Source organism: Urocitellus parryii, unplaced genomic scaffold (assembly GCF_045843805.1).
Source record: "Urocitellus parryii isolate mUroPar1 unplaced genomic scaffold, mUroPar1.hap1 Scaffold_79, whole genome shotgun sequence".
NCBI classification, from domain to species: domain Eukaryota; kingdom Metazoa; phylum Chordata; class Mammalia; order Rodentia; family Sciuridae; genus Urocitellus; species Urocitellus parryii.
Window position 1 is genome coordinate 213721 of NW_027554171.1, and position 22199 is coordinate 235919.

General features: G+C 36.8%; 1 protein-coding gene across 1 annotated transcript; it reads left to right on the forward strand.

Annotated features, from left to right (window-relative positions):
- Positions 1–1500: 1500 nt before the first annotated feature.
- On the forward strand, positions 1501–19329 carry LOC144252973 (HORMA domain-containing protein 2-like). The gene is made up of 7 exons (XM_077794971.1): positions 1501–1515; positions 2174–2200; positions 7234–7301; positions 9792–9943; positions 10111–10351; positions 17126–17353; positions 19209–19329. Exons 1-7 carry the CDS (start codon positions 1501–1503, stop codon positions 19327–19329), a joined length of 852 nt encoding a protein of 283 aa, XP_077651097.1.
- Positions 19330–22199: the final 2870 nt, after the last annotated feature.

Sequence of the window (22199 nt, forward strand, 5' to 3'; positions counted from 1 at the left end):
CTCCAGGGGGGGTCACAGTGTACTAGTGAGTTACTCCTTAAGTAAGATAAATCTAACATTCTATGTACTAAAATAACACGTAATGTACAAAAATATCTTAACTAGTTTGATGCATTTGTTATACTAAATGGTTATGTGTATAACTGATGCAAATTGTTTCAGAAATTGACTTAAGCTCTTAGATAAATAGTATTCACATTATTTTTCAGTTGTTGATATTTTATAACTTCTCTCAGGTGATTTTTGTGCTTGTAGGAAAAAAGATTTTTAAAGTAGTTTAAGTAAAGTCAAGTTGGATTACCTAGAGATTCCTAGAATATGTGCTAGTAGATGATTATTTACAATTATGAAATATTGGGTGCTTTTTACATTGTTTTCCTTGTGCTGTATGTATACTGTGCTTGAATTATTCATGTAATTATGTAAATTTTTATATAATTATTATAAAAAATATTATATATTTATCTCTTTACTCCCATTCTCAGTTCCCAACCATTGCAAATCCCTGTCCCCATTACATTCTTTCAGAAACCTGAATCTGATTATGTAATTCTTTTACCTAAACAATATCCAGGGCTTTTAAAATAAAGCTCAGAGTCCTTCACATGACCTGCAAGACCTGTATTATACCTATCTGCCTTCCCAAAGCATTGCTCTAATTTCCATTTTCAAGCAACACAAAGATTCTAATACATGCCAATCAATTATATGCAGTAACCAAAATAACCACAGGGTGTCACTAAAGTTTTAGTTATTTGCACTCCTAAAATTTTCCGATTTGAATTCTAGGCTTAACAAAAAAAAAAAAAAAAAAAAAAAAAAAAAAAAGCTTGATTATTTCTATCTATGTCTATATATTCTATTCTATAAATCAGAGAGAATCTCTTAATAGTAGTGTGTATATATAGAGAGGCAAGAGTTTTATAGACATCAGCCTTAGATTTTTATTCTAGGAGATAAGTTTCAAAAGAGATCCTTTTTTTTAAAAAGATACTTGGGGTGTCTTTAATTTTTAGAAACAAGGAATTATTTCATATTTCTTGATGCATTTATGCATTTATTGCCTCCAAAATTCAAGTGTAACTTCTTGAGAGTAGGATTGTTACCATTTTTTTTTTTGTATCCCTTTTCTTTCCAGCAGTCGTGGGTATGTAATAGGTACTATTTGAATGAATGAATAATTAGTACTCCTTTATCTGAATTTTGAATAATTTTTTTCTACCTAAATATTTGTAATATGACTGAAATGCTATCTTTTCCATATTTTTATTTGTGCATTATAGTTGAACATAAATGTATGTTATACATACATATAACACAACAATATTAACTTGGCCAATATCATTCCTCAATATTTCCCCTTTCCATCTCCTTTTACCTCCCCTTGGATCCTTTCCTTTACTTTCTCTAAAATAATATTTTAATTAGCTTTTGTTGAAAATAACAATGATATAGATATAATTATATTCTAACAAAGTTTTTTTTTTCTTGAAGCTACATATGGCAGTACTTAGAGTAAGTACACACTTAAAGACTAAACCTCTGTCTCTACTTCCTTGACTTTTGTATTCTCCCTCTTCCTTTTTTTATCCATATTATTACATTTTGGAATTTTAAAAAATAGTTCATCAGAAGTTTTATTAAAACATTTATTATATATTTTGTAGATTATAGACATGAGGAAACATATGGGATATACTATCTTCTTCATCTGTTGGCTATCAGGATTTTTATAGTTTTAAAGTTACTTTACAGGCTCAAAGTTTTTTGTTTTTGAAATTTTATAGACTCTTTTGAAGTTTTATATACTCCTGATTATCACATGGCATATGTAGTTTAAAAAAATGAGAATATGCCATTAAGATTCTTAGATATATAATTTGTTTAAACATTTAAAACATGCCAATTATTTAAAATTTATTGTAGCTCATTAACAGTAGGTATAAATACCTTATATTACTTTTATGGAATTTCCTTAATAGTCAGTGTTCATAAAGTATTGTAATGGATCCATATTCACAAAACAAGAGCTTATCCTATCTCCAGCTTGAAATATGTATCAATACAGTACTCAATAGAGTACAAATTGTCCTCTTTATGTAAAAAATGTATTCTGTGAGGAGTAATCTAGTAAATTTCAGAAATTATATGCTGTTTATTTTTCCTTTAAAAGCTTTACACAAATCCAAAGAAACCTGAGGTAAGAAGACAAATGTATAGGTGGATAGTATATGTGTATTGTATTTAAGTATGTTTACCTGAGTTGAGACTATAGACTATGTTGCTCCACTACTATTTGAACAGTAAGAGTGAGCTCTTTCAACATTTTTTCTTATAAATGTGACCAATACTTTAGTATGAGATTTTCAAATATTACCTAGGGGTATTTTTTTTAAAGGCATTGAGTAGAACTGGGCCTCTTCTATAACATATTAACACTAAAAGACTCTCTTGATATATAAATATATAAAAAACACATTTTATTTATTTTAACTGATTCTTAAAATTGCTTATGGTCTTTTAGTAAAATAAACCAGTCATGGCATAATTCTAAACTATTTTTGCCAACAAAATTCTCCCATTTTGACCTTTACAGAGTTTCAGAATTTTTACCTCTTTACTTCTCTATCTGTTTCTTTCTTTTCCTTAGTGATTGCTACTTACCCTCAAGGCCAACTTAAATTCAAATCTTTCATAAAAGCCTCTTTGGCTAGATTGTCTAAACTAACTTCTTCTGTAAATTTATTTTCCAGAAGAACCCCACAATTTAACACTCTCAATTGACTCATGCAGATTATTTTCCCAAGCAGACAGTGAATTCTTGAGAACAAGGTTATTGTCTTGTTTTCTATCTTCCATAGTGAATATTATAGTCCTAGACACGTAATAGTTACTTTTGCCCCTTTGGCTTCTGTGGCTGTAGTAGTGAGTTGGAAGGAGAAGCCCTCTGTTCTCTCCTTTTTTTCTGTTCTCTTCATCTACTTCCTAGCTTTCTTTACTTTTTCCTTGCTTTCAGTTTTTCTTATCTTAGCCAATGTATTTTGTCTAACTGCTCATATTCAAGACAAAATTGTTTTTAACTCTTAAAATTCTCTCTGCAAATTATGAATAATTATGTAAGCAAAGGGGAAGCAAACTTTGAATACAAATGGATCACCATTTCTCAATGTCCAAACTAGTTTTATCTTTCCTTCTTTTTTTTTTTTTTGAAGTTGTAGATGAACAGAATGCCTTTATTTTATTTATTTTTTTGTGGTGCTAAGTATGAAACCCAGTGTCTCACACATGCTAAGAAAGTTCTCTGCCACTGAGCTACAACCCTATCTGCCTTTGTCTCTTGTTGTCCTTTTTTCTTAGGTTTAAACAGAAGTTTTCTAAACTACAACTTTCTGATAAATTGTTAATTGGTTATTTTCTTGGTACAGCATTTATCATATTTTCTTATGAATGTAAAACTCCTAGTGATAAATCCGTAATTTGGTGAGTAGTGAAATGCTGACTAACTTACCCTTAAATACAGAAAAATCTTACAGAATGGAAAAAAAAACGGTTAAATACGTTTCAATGCTAGCACATACAACAATGAGGATATAAAACAAAAACTTATTATATGGAGAGTTCTAAGCTATCACTTATGACCCAAGAAAATATCTTGAATATTTGTAAATTATTCCCTATAGTGATGATCCCTAACTACTAGATGTTCAAGGCACCCTTCTGATTACTAAAAGATTTGATGGTTCCTTGAGGATATTAAAAAAAACTCAAAAGAATAACAGAGTCAGCAATAATTATAGTATAACTACTACTATAGCATAACAATATTCATAGTGCCTAAAAGCATTCCTCCACAAGATTACATTGTTTTACTTGCTGTTTAGCATTATGTCACTGATACTACTGTTTAGTTCCGTGATCATATTCTTTTATGTACTCACAAAACAACATTCTCACTTACACAGTCTTTGGCATTTATCTTATATTGTGCCAAACATTTGAGTCATATCCCTAGAAATATATCCTTCCCTAGACAAAATATCAGAAACAATAACAATGTTAATATTTAACTAAAGCAGCAAAAATATACTTTACACATCAATTTAAATTTGCAGGACTCTTATGACAAGTATGTTATGATACAACAGTGAAAGACTTTGACTTAAGACAAATTGTGCTTCCCTAGTTCAAAGGCCAACAAAGTTTGGGGTACTGCACAAAGTTCTGGCATTTCTGCACATTAAGTTTTGTTCTGCTTGCTCTGTCTTTTGAAAGAGAAATTGACAAAGGCAGCTGAAATAGTAAAGAATGATAGCTTTTCATAGACACATACTACAAAAAGTATGGTGGGTATTAATAAGATATGTAAGCTGTATGTAAATATGTTAAATAAAGTTTTAATTTATGACATAAAGAATTAGTATATATGAATATTGTAAGAATACAGATATTATGATATTATTATCTATTCCTCTGTGCTTATTAGAGGTAGTCAATGTCCAATTATAATAGTCTCCTTCAGGAACTGAACTATAGGTGGTCCCTGTTTCTAACCACATTATGCTCTCAGAAATTTTGTTTTTTTATAAAATGTTTATAAGATGAAACCCTAACTGAGCATGAACTCTGGGCTAAATATTTATTCACTCAGCAAACATAAATTGGGGCTGGACATGGTGGAACATACCTGTGATCCCAGCAGCTTGGGTGGTTAAGGCAGAAGGATCACAAATTAAAAGCCAGCATCAGGAACTTACCAAGACCCTGTCTCAAAATAAAAAAAAATGTAAAAAAGGCTGGGGATGTGACTCAATGATTAAGTGCCAAATGTGTGTGTGTGTTTGTTTGTGTGTGTGTGTGTGTGTGTGTGTGTGTGAGAGAGAGAGAGAGAGAGAGAGAGAGAGAGAGAGAGGATATATACATATTATATATGAATTAGGCTCATTTTATGTGCTTAGCATTATTCAAGCTACAAAAACATGAAAGTAAATGGAATAAATAAGGTCCCTGCCCTCTTGAAGCTTTACATTCTTATGTGGGGGATAAATAATGAATAAGTAAGCAAAATTTAGCAAAAACTTTCAGATAGTCATAATACTGTGTATGAAAAAAAGATTTTAAATGTAGTTTACTAAAGAATGCTGAGGTAGAGATGGAAAAGGAAGAATTGAATCGATTTTTTAGATTGGCAGTTCATAGAAAGCCTTTCTGCCAGACCACTATTTTAGCTGAGAATGAATGACCAGAAGGAGTCAGCCTTTGCAGGTCTATGAGAGGTAATGGAATATAACAGGTAGAATAATATGCTAATTAACATTACAGGTACTAGAGTCAAATCTCAGCTCTACCACTTAACCAGCTTCTTCAGTAATGAGAATAATAATATGTACTTCAGAGTAGGGAGGGCTACTGAAATCTACTTCATGGCTACAGCATTTTGGGCAGTGGCCAAATATTATCATTAACCGGAGATAGCATGTCCCAGAGCATAACTATACAAAGGCCCTAAGATGGGAAGGAATCTTGGATGTTTATGAAAAAAAAAAAGGTGCCATGATCCTATCACTTAGTGAATGGGAGGGAAAGTGCAGGAGAAATAGGTAGGGGACAGATGAGTAATGTCTTATTGACCAAAATAATTCATAAATTAAATGTTGTCAGGGCAATGGGATGCCATTAGTTAGAGGGGTTTACACAACGGTATTGCATGATCTTTTGGGCTATAGAATAAAGAATGAATATTAGATGGTCTTGCAATTCACTTTGAAGATAGTCCTGAAAAGTCTTACCAATGGATTGGAAAGTGGAGGGAGAAGAGGCTTCATGTGTTGCTGTTGCTTTGGTCTATATGAATGTGATCAGCATGATTGATAGAAACAATTGATGATCAATTTAAATATCACCTTTGTCAGGCAATACAGCCTGAAAAGTGGGAGAACATTTTGTGAGTTATAATATACCTTCTTTGATAAATTAGTTTCAAGTTAAAAGAATTAGCATCTTCTATAAAACAATTATAAATGTAAAACTTATTGGTTCAGTGATCAAATAATAAAATGCAAGTAAAATTATCAGCTACTGAAAGATTTCTTTCATTTAAAAAATAAAAGCTCACAACGTTAAATAGCTATAGTTGACTCAGAAACATGGGCAGGCAGGCTGTAGGCATTGTTTGACAGGGCAATTACATCCAGCATTGGTTAAGAGAAGATACTGTGTGTATCTAGCCTGTCCAGAGTGAACCTGTTGCTGTTAGGCAGCTGTAGATGCTTCTAATCTCACCCATCTCTCCTAATGTTGCCATAAGCAGCCTTCTGAACTTTCATTTCTCTAGTAGGTTGTCTAGTTAGAAAAAAATACTTGTATTGAAATTAACTCCATGATAAATCTCTCACTTTAGAGTTTAACCAACATGAGAAAGTTTTCCCAGTACATGGTCACCTGTGATTAAGGTGTATATTAAGGAGTAAGATCTGCAGAACCAGAAGACTAAACTTCAGAGTAGAGAAAAGTAATAGAAGCACTGAGACTTTTTCTGATCAATCTAACATTTTCATCCCCACATTATCAAGGATTAAATATTCAACCAGATGAATGAGGGGCACTTCTGTGTGTTCTGAAATCTGTCCCTTGGTATTTCTAGCTTTCTTAACAGAAGAGCAGATAGCAGTAATATCCTCAATCTTGAGGTTCAACTCAAATATCACCTCTTTGGGGTTGCTTTCCTTGGCCCTTTCAAGCCAAATCAGCACTTTTCTCCCTTCATCTTCTTTCCATCACAGCATCTGCTTCATATTGTTCACAGCAATTGTACTATGTGAAATTATTTATTGATTATCTCCTGAGCAGACTGTAAATTCAAGAACAACAGGGACCAAAATATTGTTCATCACTGTGACTCCAATGCTTGATACAAAACAGACATTCACTAAAATACGTATTATGTGAAGAATAGTTTCTCAACTGATTCCCCTGTCAGAACCTAATGGGTGAGATACTTGACTGTGCCTTAGTTTTTCCAACTTCAATTATAATGGAAGCATTTATCATCTAACTCACTTTTGGAGAAAAAGTATCTTAATATCTGGAAATATTACTCCTAAATAATATAATACTGTGGAATAAACAGGTATATAGGAAGCATGGTAGGTATACAATGAAAATGTGCCTTATTATCAGGTAAAATTCTGGATTTCTTTTTTAAATTAATTTCTTTATAACCTTTGGTTTTTCTAGAAAGTGACTGAGATATACCAGTTCAAATTCAAATATACAAAAGAAGGAGCCACTATGGATTTTGACAGGTAGAATCTAATTATTTAATGAACCTGATAAAGTATATAGAAGTGAGATAAACATAAATTTTTATAAGCCAGAAAAAAGTTTTATACGTTTTTTATCATTTTTCCATAACTCCCATAAAACTTCACTATTATAAAAATGAACTATAATAATTAAATTTCTGAAATCCATGGATTTAATTGATGAGAGTAGAGGACATGATAAGCATCACCATTATATTAACAAGGCTGTCTGCAAAATGTTGATTGAAGAACTCCATAAGGCCCTGTCTAGCTACTAACCCAATGTTTCTCAACTGCTATATTGAGATATTGATCTTTTACACATTCTATATAGTCAGTTGGGGCCAGGGTTAGATAAAAAACCCTGGACTGTTTGCCTACCTGCATAACTTTTGTCATCTGCCTACCCCACCATGATGGACAAATAGCATTTTCTATGTGCTTCTCTGTATGTAAAAGACTGGAAAACACCTTATTGTCCTAGCAAATCTAAAACTCCAAGTTTTAAACACATTTAGTGCATTAAATAGCACACTAGTGGATTAAATAGTAGTTCAGAAGGGCCCAATGCAGATGAAGATGTTTGTTGAGGAGAAATATTTATTCTTCTTTCAGTAGTTTTTTGGCTTCAGATTATCCAGGAGGTAGATAGAGCTAAAGATTTACTGATACAATCGAAGTGGAAGATGAAAATGATAGTGAAAAGCCCCAGGTAGTAGAGTGCTCCAAGTAAGAGAGGTGGATATCTCTGACAGGAATGAATTTAAGAGAAATGTGGCAGAATTCTCCCTTTTCTCTATTATTAGCTCTCTGGGGCTTGATGATTTCTCTCTAATACTCACTTCCTTAATTATTCTATCATTTATAAAACTTTTAGGCAATATTCAAATGTGAGAACAAAGTTCCAAAAATGAGAGTTAAAATTTTAATTATCACTAGCTAACGTTTGTATAGCACTTTACAGATTATATTCACATTTACACATATTTTCTCACATAAAGCTGTTGTTTTTACTCTCTAAAACTCAAATATAAGTATCCCTGGCAACCAGATTAATCTCTTTGGTTATAAAGACACATATGCCAAGAGGTAAGCAGTAAAATAAAAAATGGCCAAATCTTGCAGATATTAGGGAGGCAAGAAAATAATACATATTAGAATTTCCTAGAAGCCAAAAAGTAGTATTTGTTTACATCAGAGTTTTGAATGATTTTACTGATGAATCCTGGAGGATCCCCTGGGCCACCTGGCTGTAGCCCTTCACTCAGGTTACCGTGTTTAAATTGGTTAAATTCTGGCAGACAAAGCTAAGTTGTTTGAAATTGATAGAAAAGCTTAATAAAGGTTTGCTTTATAAATTTACACTGCCTCTAAAGATCAGTTAGGGGAAAACTCAATAGTTCAATTACTTAGGATTATTTTTCAACACTGTGCAATTATACTAATAATCATAGCTCTTCCCCCAAAACTACTCAAATATGAGACTAATTGGAGAAGAAAATTTCAGAGAGAAAAATGTTTAGAATTGGAAGGTAATTTAGTCCAACTTGTTCATTCATATTCACTGAATGAAAGATATTGATGAAAGATACAGTCACTTGCTGCTTAGTGAGCGACAAACAGTTCTCCTAAGTCTGTGCAGAGTCTGTGGGGATTATAGGAGAAGACTTCTTTGAAAAGATGACACATTGCATTAGGGTTTAGAAGAGAAATAGAAAAGTACAATACAGGTGGAATGAACAGCAAATGCACATGGTTGAGAGGAAATTGGACAGTAGTTGCTGGTGAGAGTAGAGAAGAGTATAAATGGACATTAAAGAGTATAAATGGACATTAAAGTTTATTAATTTAATGGAGGCATTTTAAGCATGAATGGGATATGAGCATATTTTTCTATTAGGGTTATTATTTTGTCTGTGGTATGCAAAATGGTTTGCAATGTGTAAATGAAGGAAAGAGGAAGAATAGTTAAGATTCCCAGTGGGGTAATCCCTGCAAGTGTGAGGATGGGATGCCTTTGAGAGATAACCAGATGATAGATACAGAGCTAGTAGCTGATTTTATGGTTAGGAAGTTGTAGAAATGTCTGTAAGCTTATCTTACAAATGACATAACCAAAAAAGTGTATCTAAATGATTTGACTGAAGACATTCAGCTAGTTAACAGCAGAGATTATATTAGATGCCAGGATATCTAATTCCAAATCCAGTGTTCTCATTATTATGACATATGGTTACTTGTAATAAGCACATTTTAAAAAAATAAAGTCATATTTCAAATGCTTTAGGTGAATGTATTATTTATAAGTCCTTTGTATATTCATTGAAATTGTATACTTGTTCCTTTAATTTATACTCTAAAAATTGTCTCCAAAATGTCTAGATGTTTATATTTATTTGATCATATACTCAAAAGTTGTGTTCTTTTGGGAATATATTGTCAGTATTGCATATGATTGAAAAATATGCCTTTTTTTCTATGTGATTATAGCAGTAGTACAAGCTTTGAAAGTGGAACAAATAGTAAAGATATTAAGAAAGCCAGTGTACTACTGATTCGTAAATTATATATACTGATGCAGAACCTTGGACCCCTTCCTAATGATGTTATACTTACTATGAAACTCCATTACTACAATTCAGGTAGGTGTAGACCTTTATTCCAATTCTTCTTAAGTACTAAACTAATATTTTATGTAAATAGAAGGATTTTACAAACATCTGAAAGATACATGTTGCTATACTTAAAATATTTTTCTGGCTTCTATTGAAACTAAGTTTCATGGCTTTTTGCCCTTTTCATTTTGCAGTGACTCCACAAGATTACCAACCGCCTGGTTTTAAAGAAGGAGTGAACTCACACTTCTTGGTGTTTGATGGGGAACCTGTCAATCTGCAAGTGAGATTGGTCTCCACAGGCTTTCACAGCATGAAAATAAAAGTCACTATGGAGGCAGCCAGAGTATCTGATTTGGAGAAAAATCTGTTTCAGGAGAATAATACTACTGAAGTTGCCCATCAGGGTCTAGACTGTGATGATGAAGAAGAGGAGTACAAATGTTGTGAACAACCAATAAAAAAAATATTATAAAATTTTAAAAAAAGAAAGAAATATTCAACCACACTATTTAAGTAAAATATTTTTAAATAAAGTAAATATATGTATATTCATATGTATTTGTATATGTGTATACACAAAAGCATTAACTCTGGAACAATCCTTTTCAATGATAGGGAGAGTGCTGGTTTGTGGAAAAGTCAGGAGCTTTACCTATATAATTTGAAGTCTCCTTTTCTTAAAGTAAATAAATATTAATTTTTAAATTAAAATTATTTAATTACAATAAATTTACAAAAAAAATCAAGTGAGGCCAAGTTTTAGTGAGTCTCCAATTCTTCAGTTAAATACAACTGACATTTTTCACTTTGCAATCAGGTCATGTCACAGTAACAACATTCCAGTGGAGCATGCCAGGTATAAAAACTGAAACAAAACAAGTTTTGACATCAAAGATTTTTTATTCTAAAAAAGTACAGTCCTAGCCAGGACAGATGAGGTTAATCACAGCTGTAATCCCAGCAGCTATGGAGGCTGAGGCAGGAGAATCACATGTTCAAAGCCAGCCACAGCAACTTAGCAAGGTCCTAAGCAATTCAATGAGACAGACCCTATCTCTAAATAAAAAACAACAACAAAAAAATGCCGGGGATATGGCTCAGTGGTTAATCACCCCTGGGTTTAATCACTAGTACCAAAAAAAAAAAAGTCTGGGCCTTAAGAAATAAATATGTTTTTAGATGAAATTGCCTATTGCCCATGATTAGGAGAAAAATATTTCCCAATATATTTCTAATTTTAATAAGTGATATATTTTTAGGACTTACAAATATTTTAGGTGTCTATTCATATCAAATACAAGTACAAATCAGCTCTTTATTTTCTGGAATAATCAAGTGGGAATGAGCCAAGAAAGAAAGTTTGGGGATTAAACCAAATCAGAGTGAAAACAGAATGTCAGCACTCATTTATGTGAAGAGACAAGCTTTGGGGCTAGATCACTGGGGAAAACCAGGGAGCTGTTGGGTTTGCAGCCAAAGGAGCTGAACAGGCAGGGCTCTGAGCCCCTTATCTTGCATTTTGCATAGAGACTTTAGAGTTGGGTACTGCTAGGACTCCACTGTACCCTAGGTAAATCTATACTGTTGGCTTACTGTTTACTGGCTGCTAACTGTAGGCTGACATTGTATTAAAAGTGTTCTGAGACAAACACATTTTAAAAATATTCTCAGGAGAAATTTTAAGATTAGGATAGTAACTTATTTGACTGAGATAATCTGAGTCATACTTACAGAAGATGACTACGAGGTAATTTCTGAAGGTTCTTTCCAGATCTTTAACTCAGTGATATGTTTACTGCATGGGAAACAAACCCAGTCTTACTTGAATTAATATAAATAATACAACCAAACTAACAACAAGGTTGTTTTGTTTTGTTTTCATTTTTAGTATCTTCACAATATCAGTCATGAAAATAGGCTTTAGAATTTTGGTACAGTTTTCTTCTCTGATTCTACTCAAGGAAGATATAGCTAACATAGAAAGGCTAAGAAAAAAACAAATAAAGGTTAATAAAAGAATGAACAGATTTCAAATGGATTTTTATACTTAAAAAATTAAAAATTTCTTGTTTGCAAAATAAGATTTAAGTAAGACAGCCTGGAGAAGTATATTTTAAGTAATAGATTAAATGAGGCAGGTGATGACACTTTTCCAAGTGTATATTTAACAGAAGCTATATGTAAAAAGATCTGGCTTTCATGGTAAACTTATATTTGATATTAGTTTCTCTCTCAACCAGCCAGTCACATGAGAGAATGCAAATATACTGAAGTGCTACTGACATTTTTTCTACTAAAGATTCCTATTGTTTTACTTCATGGAAAATACAAAATTTATACACATGTGTACATATGTAGAACTTTAACATTATTGCTTTTAAAAATTACTGTATTTTGAAACATATAATTCATCAAAGAGAGTATACAAAAGTTATCTGAACCATTTAAAGAATAATGAAAACATCCATATACCCACACAGGCCAAGAAGTAGAAATTTACCACTAGAAATCACCAGGTATCCCTTTATTAATGCACTTCATGTATCTCTAAAGAGAAATACATCCTGAGTTATTTTATAATCCTTCCTTTGGTCTTTTTAGTTTTATCATCTACCAATATTTGGGCCCTTTTAAAATTTCTATATAAAAACAATAATACTCCAAGTATTTTTCTATGATTTTAGTCCTTATCTTGACCATCAAAACTGAGATTCATCCATTATGTGTGGTTGTTCTTTCATTTATACTGTTGTAATATATTTTACTCATTTGTTTTATTTCATTTTTGAGATGGGGTCTTATTCTGTTGCCCAGGCTGGCCTCAAAATCCTGGGCTTAGGTGATAATCTTGCCTCAGCTTCCTAAGTGTTGGGACTACACGAGTGTGCCACCATGCCCAGTTAATATCCTACTCTTGTTGAAGTTATTTCTTTTAAATTGTTAGAAACATTCATGTCCACATCTCCTGATACACATGTGAAAGAATATCTCTAGGGAATATATCAGAGAGTTATAGTCTTGCACATTTTCAACTTCATTAGGTAACACAAAACTATTTTCCAAAATGATTGTACCAATTTATATTCCACCAAGTTCTCCAGTGCCACCTAGTTATGGGAATTTAAAAAAAATTCCTGGTATTTATCTAGCCGTATATCAAGGATGAAGTAGGAGGCACTGTGGGATTCAATTCATTCAGGAACCATTAAATGGTAAGGAATCTCCTTTCATTGAAAGCTCTGGAGAACTCTCGCAGGCAAGTCTTCCCAAAGAGTGGCACAAAGGTCATATGAAGCCAGGCCCATTGAGGTCTGCCATGTGAGGTCCATGTGTGTTTTGACTATCAACCATGGCTGCCACTCTTTAAGAATAAAATCATGTGATATCCTGGATGATATTTGCAGTGCTGTGTGGAAAGCCACCCTGGGCCTAGGTCTCTGTTTCCAAGGTGACTCTCATGCGTGGCCTCCTAAAATTCCGACACAATTCATGGCAATACTTCTCTGAGGTCAGTTCAGAATTCAGTCTCTAACTGGAATCACACCAGAGTTCAAGCTGAGGTTTACACAGTAATGTCTTCTAACCACCACACAAATAACCACAATTCAAACCAAAACACTCCCACACGGTCCTCATCTTCTTCCATATAGACACTAATCATAATCTCTGGCTGGAAGTTTCCATGAGGGCCCAGCCCAAGACAGTGACCAAAATAAGCTCCCATGCCCCTCATTTGCCTAAAGTCAGGGTGGCCTGGACAACCTTCCTGAGAACCAGGAGAGATCAAACAGGCCTGCTGTTAATACTGTTCCACTTCTCAAATTTGAGGCCTACTGATGGTCGGGTATAGATTCTTTATGTGAACTGAAGTCATGAGAAAACCGAAGCACCTATGGGCTAGCCTCTGCAGGGCTTTGAAGAACTCATTGGACCCAAAGGATTCCTATTCTCACTTCATGGATGTCAGAACCTTACAGAGGAAGGCAAGAGAGTTCATCCATAATGACTGCTCTTTTGGACATTTTTGTTTTGGATGCACACATGGGAGCTTTATTTAGTTTCATGGGGTGCTGATAATCTAAGCCACAGCCTCACACAGGGCCAAGAGGCTGATTCAGACACATCCCTTTACAAAGCAGTTAACCAAAGAGCCACAGGTGATGCATCTTCATTTTCATTTGGAAACTGTTTTCTTCAGGCTTCTCAAAGCGGTGGCCTGAGGCAAAGATCTTCCTGAAATTCAGGGCAACAGAACAATAGGTAAGAAAAAGGCCCAAAGCAGGGTTTCTCCACTGATACATTAATGGTTACACTGATTTCTGTGTTTTTTGAGAGGCTTGGCATTCCCTTCAGCTATCCAGTACATAACCATGTCACAGAGCTTGAAGGTGGTACATATCTTGGAGAGTGGCCAGAATTCAGGAAGAATACAGGAACTTAGGAAGATAGTAGGTGTTGCCCATTGATAAGGCAAGCCACAGTCCATTCAAAAATTAGGTAGGAAGAATGCTGGAAAGCATTCCACTAGACAGGACAAATCCTTTGATGCATTCTGTTTTCTAATGTCTACAACCACAGACACAGTGGGATACATAGACATAGAAACACTCGCCTTGATCAAATGACTCACTAGAATCTATTCACTCCAAACTGAACAAACCACCTTTCCTACATATTCTCAGAATATGAGACAAAACCACAAATTCAAACACATACCTACAAAGGCACCGCCTTTCCCCAATTAGGTTGCAACTACCTGGAGTGTCCTCTGACTGATGGGCCATACTATGTTCCCCAGCAGTGGCCTGTCCTGTCGCAGATCTGGTCGCCTTGACAAAGTCTGTGAAGTTGTCAGGAGCCAGTGATGAGCCACTACCTTCTTTCTCAGGAAAGTCCCCTCTTCAGAGATTTCCTAGCATTTGGCCATTGTCACATCAGTAGGTACCAAGAAAGACTGACTCTGTCCATGGTTATTCCAAACAAGTGAGCACAATGAGACTTGGACTGGGACTGGCTCTGGATGCATCACTACCTGGATCACAAGTTCAGAAAGTTCCATCACCAAGGAATTGAGGTAAGGTCACTTCCTTCAAGGAACTGAATGAGGTCACTGCCTTGGCAACCACTTTGTCCTAACAGTTGCCTCCAAGGGTCCCATGAGATGGAGGCTGGCCCATCTTCCTGTGACACTTTCACAAATTAGAATGGTATATAAACCATAGGAACCCAGGAACAACTATTCACACAGGCCTGGTTTGATCCATCTTCCCTGCATTGAGAAGAGAGAGGCTGATTCAGACACATCCTTTCATACTGACCAGGTTGATTGCCATGGAAGACGACTTTTGTTCTCTCAGGTCCTCTATAGCTGCCTACATCTTCTCCAGGGATTATTTCTGCATCTACCTTTGAGATTCTCAGCAGATGTAATATCTCCTACATTCCTGTATTGTAAGATCAACTCTGTACCTGCTCTTCTGTAAAGTTAGATTGAGGGAATAGTGTATAATTAGGGTTAATAACATGTTTGAATTGGGTTAGGAATCATTCTGCTGGATGAATACTGCTATTGGTAACCTGTGATGTTCATAAGAATATATAGATGAAATATAAGTATGAAAACAGAAATCTAGGTAAGATTTGAATCACAGAAGGGCATTGGGCCCTTCATTGGGATACATAGATTTGAATTATGTTCTGCACATACGTGTCAGATAAATCAATATACAATGGCATAGGATATTTTACCTCAGATTATTGAATGTAGAAGAGAATATCCAGTCAAAAAGTATAGTGGGTAGGATTAGTAAGAGGGTCTGTAGGATTAGGAAAAAGAGTGATTATAGGATTTGGATCAAAACTACTTTTGCAACAGGGTGTCAGAGAGTGAATGTAAATGTCAGCACATGTGAAGAGTCAGTCACAATGATGAACTGGGGAATATATGTAGGAAAGCAGATATCAATACAGACATTAGGAAATAAGGCAAAGTATAAAATGAGTGATAGGATTAGACATTTACAACAGGGGGAGGTTGAATATATAATCTTATGAAGAAACAAATATGTAGTCACCAATAGGATTGAAATTTGAAAGCATTAGGCAACATGGACATGGATGTTTTTGGTAATCCATGCTCACCTTCAATTTAGGCTTTGGTACAATCCTAAGTGTGACCTTTGCATTTTTGTGAAGAATATTACTGTGATGAAATGAATATGTAGATCAGGTGACATGAGTATATCTTCCACCATTTCTGTGAGCAATATTTTGAAGACCTATAAATTAGTATTGGGGATACAAGTAGGTGTGCCCTGCGTCTATGACTATAGAGATGATGCACGAATAGACCATACTGTGAATAAATAATATAACTCATTTCAAATTTAAATAATTTGTTAAATTGATATCTGAAAATATACATGAAATCTGTTATTGATATACATACATTCATTCCAACCAGTTATACATTTAATGGTAATATTAGTGTTACTGTTTATCATGAAGAGTGTGTGAGTTTTGCTTCAAAAATGATTATGGAAATCAAAAATAATGTGTTTGGAAAGACATCTCATGAAAAGACCAGTCAAGAAACATGGAGGAATACATGCGTTCTGAAGCAGGAAGTGATAGAAAGTGAATCAAATGCCTATAAATTTGTGAACTTGAAGATGAAAGCATATATCCTATGATGTACATAAACTGAAGAAATAGTAATGTACCAATGTTGAATAAAAATTAATGTCAAATTACACATCATGTTCCATAGGAATCTACTTGCATTGATGTTACTGTAGAAATATTAGGATTTTTATGGACCATTCACTGAAGTTAGTTTTCAGTACTAGGAATCATATATGTATTTTAGGATAATGAATATTTCTGAGAATAATCTTGTGAAAAGTTGATTATAAATCCACATACATTAACATGAGTGAATTTAGGGAGTGTATAATAAGACATATATAGTTTATATATTAAAAAATCTGGAAAGTATACACACACACACACATTAAAAAGTAGCAATATATATGCCAATTGAAATTCATCCATGGAATATATGTCATCCCCATATAAAAAAAAATATTCATTTTACTGAACATGGGTTTATGTATAATGTTGTTGAACTAGGAAGCTCACCCATAGGTTGAATTTTCAGTTCCATCAGCATTTAACGGGAGTGATCTCTTTAACAATTTGTTAAAGAGGAGGAGATAAGGAAGATAAGGAAGGCTATTCTGCCTCTCTTGCCTCTGGGGACTGGCTTCCCTGGGACGATGGGGGACAGTGGTCCCCTTGCCATGCCCAGGCCACTCTTGGCCTGAAGGATGATCCACTCATCCTGCACCCTGGGGCGGCCACCCCAGAGCACAACAGAACCCACAGGCAGCAGCAACCAGAATTAGGGTTTTGGAGCACGGCCCATCTGAACAGGTAGTACCTGGGTCCTTTTGGTTTTTGCAGCCACCTGACTTCCCCTTTGAGGCCTAAGCGAGTGGAAGAGAGGCTTGATCAACCTCTGTTGGGTCCCTAGTACCCTTCAAACTGGTTGGAGCTGAAACAGACCCAGGGAGACACCTGAATAGTCTCTGTTCTGGGTCAGCGAGCAGACGGGAACCCGTGACTCCCTTTTTGTTTGGTTTAGAATTGTTGGAATTTGGGTGGTATAGAAATTCTGTCCTGGCAATGTCTGTGTGAAAGTGTGTGAATGAGATGGATAAAGGGAAGGGTTCTGACTCAACCCGAGGGCCGAAGCGAGTGCAGAGTCCTGATCCTCTGTTCCTTGGCACCTCATACAGTCTATGGTGGAATTTCACCAACCAACGTCTAGGTGAAAGCTCCAGGTCGGGTGTTGACACTGACCCGCAAGGCTAAGAGGGCCCTAAGTCCCCAGGAAGGGAATGGCTGGAGATGGACGAAGCGAGTCTTGTGGTTTGTTCTAAGTGTGCGACACTGATGCCGGGTGGAACATAGGAGGCACCTAAGGAAACTGAGCCTTCTGAAATGTGTGTTAGAAACCTTTAGGAAGGTTTTCCTGGTAACTGTGGGGTGAGATTCACTCCACAAAGGTTGCATACTCTGTGAATTAGAGTGGCTCACCCAAGATGAGGGCTGGCCACCAGAAGGATCTTTAGATGGTAGAGTCATTGCTGAGGTCCTTTTGTTGTTGGAACCCTGAACCACTTCTCTTATACTGAATGCTGGCAAGAGATAGTACAGAAACAACCCCCTTGGTTGAGAGCCTGTCTAGATGGACGGTCAAAGCTGATGTTAGCCAGAAGCATAGTGGTCTCTAAGACCCAGTGGAAAGCAGCTAAACAGAAAACCTGACTAAAAAAGGCAGGAAAGGGAAAAGTTTTCCTGTGAGCCAGAAGAGGACCCAAGACCAACTTTGTCGAGACCACTGGGACAACAGATTGTCCCCTAGCCCCCTTGTCCTCAGAGGCAAAAAATGATGACCCCACCAATCCCCCAATACTAGCTATTCTTTCCTCTGAGATGTCCTCAGAGCCAAAGTCTTCCTAGGACCAAAGACTCTTTCACCTCCCAAGATTAAGGAGGGAGATTTGTCCCAATATCAGAGCCACAACTCAGATGAGAACTCTCCAGATGCTCCTGCAAGGGACCAAAGGACTTGCCCATATTGACCAGAGGGAAATGCCTAAGGGGAAACAAGCCAGTTTTGTGTGCCAGCCTTTCTCCACCATTGAGCTCATAAGCTGGGAAAATCATACTTCCTCCTACATGGAGAAACCTTGGACCATGACTGATCTGATGCAGCCCATTATTCAGACCTAGGATGGGGCCCCAACAAAGAAGGTCTAAAATAAAGAGTTGTCAAGAAGTCCTCATAGAAAGTCTAAAAGAAAAGAAAAAGAGAGAGAGAGAGAGAATAAAACACACTGTCTGTTCCCAAGAGTTAGAAGGAATTGGAGCCAGCCCTGAGCCCTAGCCTAAGTCAAGCATCTGCAGACAAACAGCCGAGATAAGCCTCCCACTGCTCTAGCATCTCCCTCTCACACTCTCAATAACCCTGAATATTTATCTCGGCCCCACATCTTCCTAAGGCCCCTCTGCCCTATCAAACTGGCAGCGATGATCAAAAGAAATGTGCCCAACTGACTCAGAGCTAAATGTCCAGGCCACTGCTGCTGCCACCCCTCTCTCTGCCCAGAGGTGCCCAGGGGAGGAAGGGCACATATAAGTGTAGTAGCCACAGTGCAAGTTCATCAGTGAAGAAATGCATAGGCTCAAGCAACAGGTGACCAATGCAGCCTTTGTGGGACAGGCTCAAAGAGCCATTTGCCAAAATTTCAATCCTAGAGGGCTTTACTGAGAAGTGTGCCAGTGAGCTGATGAAGGTGGCCACCACAGTTTTCATCAATCGAGATCCAGAGACTCAAAGATAGGGAGACCAAAAAGATGAAGTGGAGAATGGATCTTCTTATAGCACCCCTCACCACAAACCCAGAGGTCACTTAAAGGGGGTTTTCACTAGAACAAAGCCAATGGTCCAAATGTTTATAAGAAAAAAATAAAGTGTGGCCAGATAAAATGGAAAGCCTCCAGTGGCCATGGCCGGCAAGCACCCACTGCCATGCTCAAATGCTAAGCCTTGAACAGAGAAGGAATTAATTTTTTGGCCCCAGCCCCTCCTTTCAGTTTCTTCCCACGTGCTTGTAAGTCAATCATTGACGAATATGGTAGGGGTCCAATAGACACACAAAACTGCATCAGATGCATGGAACCCAGCACCTCAGGAGGGCTCAGCTGCTGCAAGCCTCCAAATGAACCAGGAATATGTTCATGTTAACAGCCAGTAGTGGGACATAGGATGCTCACTCCAAAAGGACATGCCATCCTGGCTCCAAGCCACATGCTGTGAGCCATCAGCAGAAAGGGCCACAGAGCCCCATGCACCCAGGCATACTGAACAAAAACACAAGCGGGCATCTACTATAGACAATTAGAGCAGGCTCTCACCTGATAAAAGGAAAAAAGCCACACAGACAAGGAGAAACACCTAGGTGGACACAATGTGGCTGCCACACTGGGACCTGCACGGAACAGCACTGTTGCCCTCCAACCTTGGCAGACGGCCCATGGCAAGATTGACATAGGTGCCTTTTATACAAATGATGTCCCAGGTCATCAGTCTCTGTTAAGATTTACGTCAGATTTAAGAGTTGAAAAATTCCAGCAGCCAAGGTCTTGTACTGGGAGATAACAATAACAACAAAAAAATTTCCTGCATCTTAAAGCTCCGGATGCTCTATGTACACCTCCCTTCCCTAAGTGACAGTTCCTCCCAAGGACTTGAGTACACCATCCTTGGGAGAGCAGTGAACTCTGACTTAAAAGCCCATATCTATCAAGAAAAAGGTCAAATACTTTGGTTACCATCTGACTTGACAACAGAACAGACAATAGCAACTGGGCCTCAAAAGAAACAGGAGATCTGCTCAATTCCAGTCCCTTCAACCTGCCATCAGACTAGAGAATTCTTGGAGGCTACTGGGTTCAGACATGTATGGATCCCCAACTTTCAGTTATGACAAAAACCCCACTATGAAGCCACAAAGGAGGGAAAATGAGATCCTCTCATGTGGGGGCCAACTAAGCAAAAGGCCTTTGAGGACATTAAATAAGTACTCAACAGTGCACCTGAATTACGGCTCCCTGACCTCACAAAGCCTTTTTTTCTGTATGTCCATGATTGGTCTGGAATACCTATAGGAGTTTTGACTCAGATGCTGGGGACATGGCACCATCCAGTGGCCTATTTGTCCAAACAGCTGGACTCTGTAGCCCAGGGGTGGCCACCTTTTATATGGGCTCTTGCAGCCACAGCTCTTCTGGTTTTAGAAGCTAATAAACTGTCCATGGTACAATAACTGATTGTCAGAGCTCCTCATTCAATTTTGACATCATTAAAATATAAAGGACACTATTGGTTGACTAATGAAAAAATGGTCAAATATCAGGGCATATTATATGAAAACCCACGTATCCGCATTGAGGTCGTCAGAACTCTAAACCCAGCAAATTTGCTGCCCATTGGACATGAAAAACCTAATCACAAGTGTGTTGAGGTCATGGGTGAAGTGTTCTCCAGCAGACCAGACCTAACAGACTAGCCTCTCAAGGACCTTGATGCAGAGTACTACACAGATGGAAGCAGTTTTATAAAAGATGAAGTATGTTTTGCTGGATATGCAATGGTCATTATGGACTCTACTGTTGAGGCAGAACCTCTGCCTCAAGGAACTTCAGCACAAAAAGTAAAATTTATTGCTTTGACTCAAGCACCTCAGTTGACAGCAGAAGTCTGTGTGGATATTTACAGACTCAAAATATTCATTCGCTACCCTTCGTGTTCATAGGGCCTATGTAGGCTAAATAACTCAGGAGAAAAAAAAGGGGGGGCATGATGTATGGACAAGAAATTCTTAAACATGGATGCACTGTGAGCTCCCAAGAAGGTTGTGATTATATATTGCCGAGGTCATCAAAAAGGAAACACTGTGGTTTCTCAGGGAAACCGGAGAGCTGAAAGAGAGGCCAGGTTAGCTGTCTGGAAGAAATGGGAAGAAAATCCCGTCCCAGGTTTAAATGCTGCCCTTCTTCCTGGCTGACAAGCTAACAGAAAGGGAGCCAAAATACTCCCAACATGAAAGTAAGTGATTTAAGACTGAAAAAGGAAATTTTCTCCCAGGTGGATGGTGGAGATTTTCTGATAGCCAGAATAGCCATCCCAGAGATTTTAGCCCAAGCCTTTATCAAGACAGTTTCACAGGAAAACATGTCGACATACAGCACTTGAAACCGTTCTGAGCAGACTTTTCTATGTCCCCTGGCTCACAAGCAACACCTGGATGATCTGCAAACAATGTGAGGTTTGTGCTCACAACAATCCTTGTCAGGGGCCAAAGCTCCCACCAGGAATACAAACTATAGAAGGAGCACATTTGAAGACTTAAAAGTAAATTTCACTGAATTGCCATGCTCACAGGGCTATAAGTACCTTTTGATTTTTATGTGTTCATTCTCTGATGGGTGGAAACCTTTCCCACCCACACTGAAAAGGCTAAAGAGATACTAGCATGCTTCTCTGGGAAATTATTTCCAGATTTGGTGTCCCAATAATTATTGGATCAGAAAATGGGCCAGCTTTTGGGCAGAAGTGATACAATTACTGATCAAGAGTTTAAATATCAGATGAAAGTTACATACTGCCTATAGGCTGCAGAGTTTTGGTAAAGTTCAAAGGATGAACAGG

Coding starts and splice junctions, on each gene's coding strand:
- LOC144252973 (XM_077794971.1), top strand. Junction 2,201..7,233: donor CAAATCCAAAGAAACCTGAG/GTAAGAAGACAA, acceptor TGGTTTTTCTAG/AAAGTGACTGAGATATACCA. Junction 10,352..17,125: donor TGTGATGATGAAGAAGAGGA/GTACAAATGTTG, acceptor AATTTGTTAAAG/AGGAGGAGATAAGGAAGATA.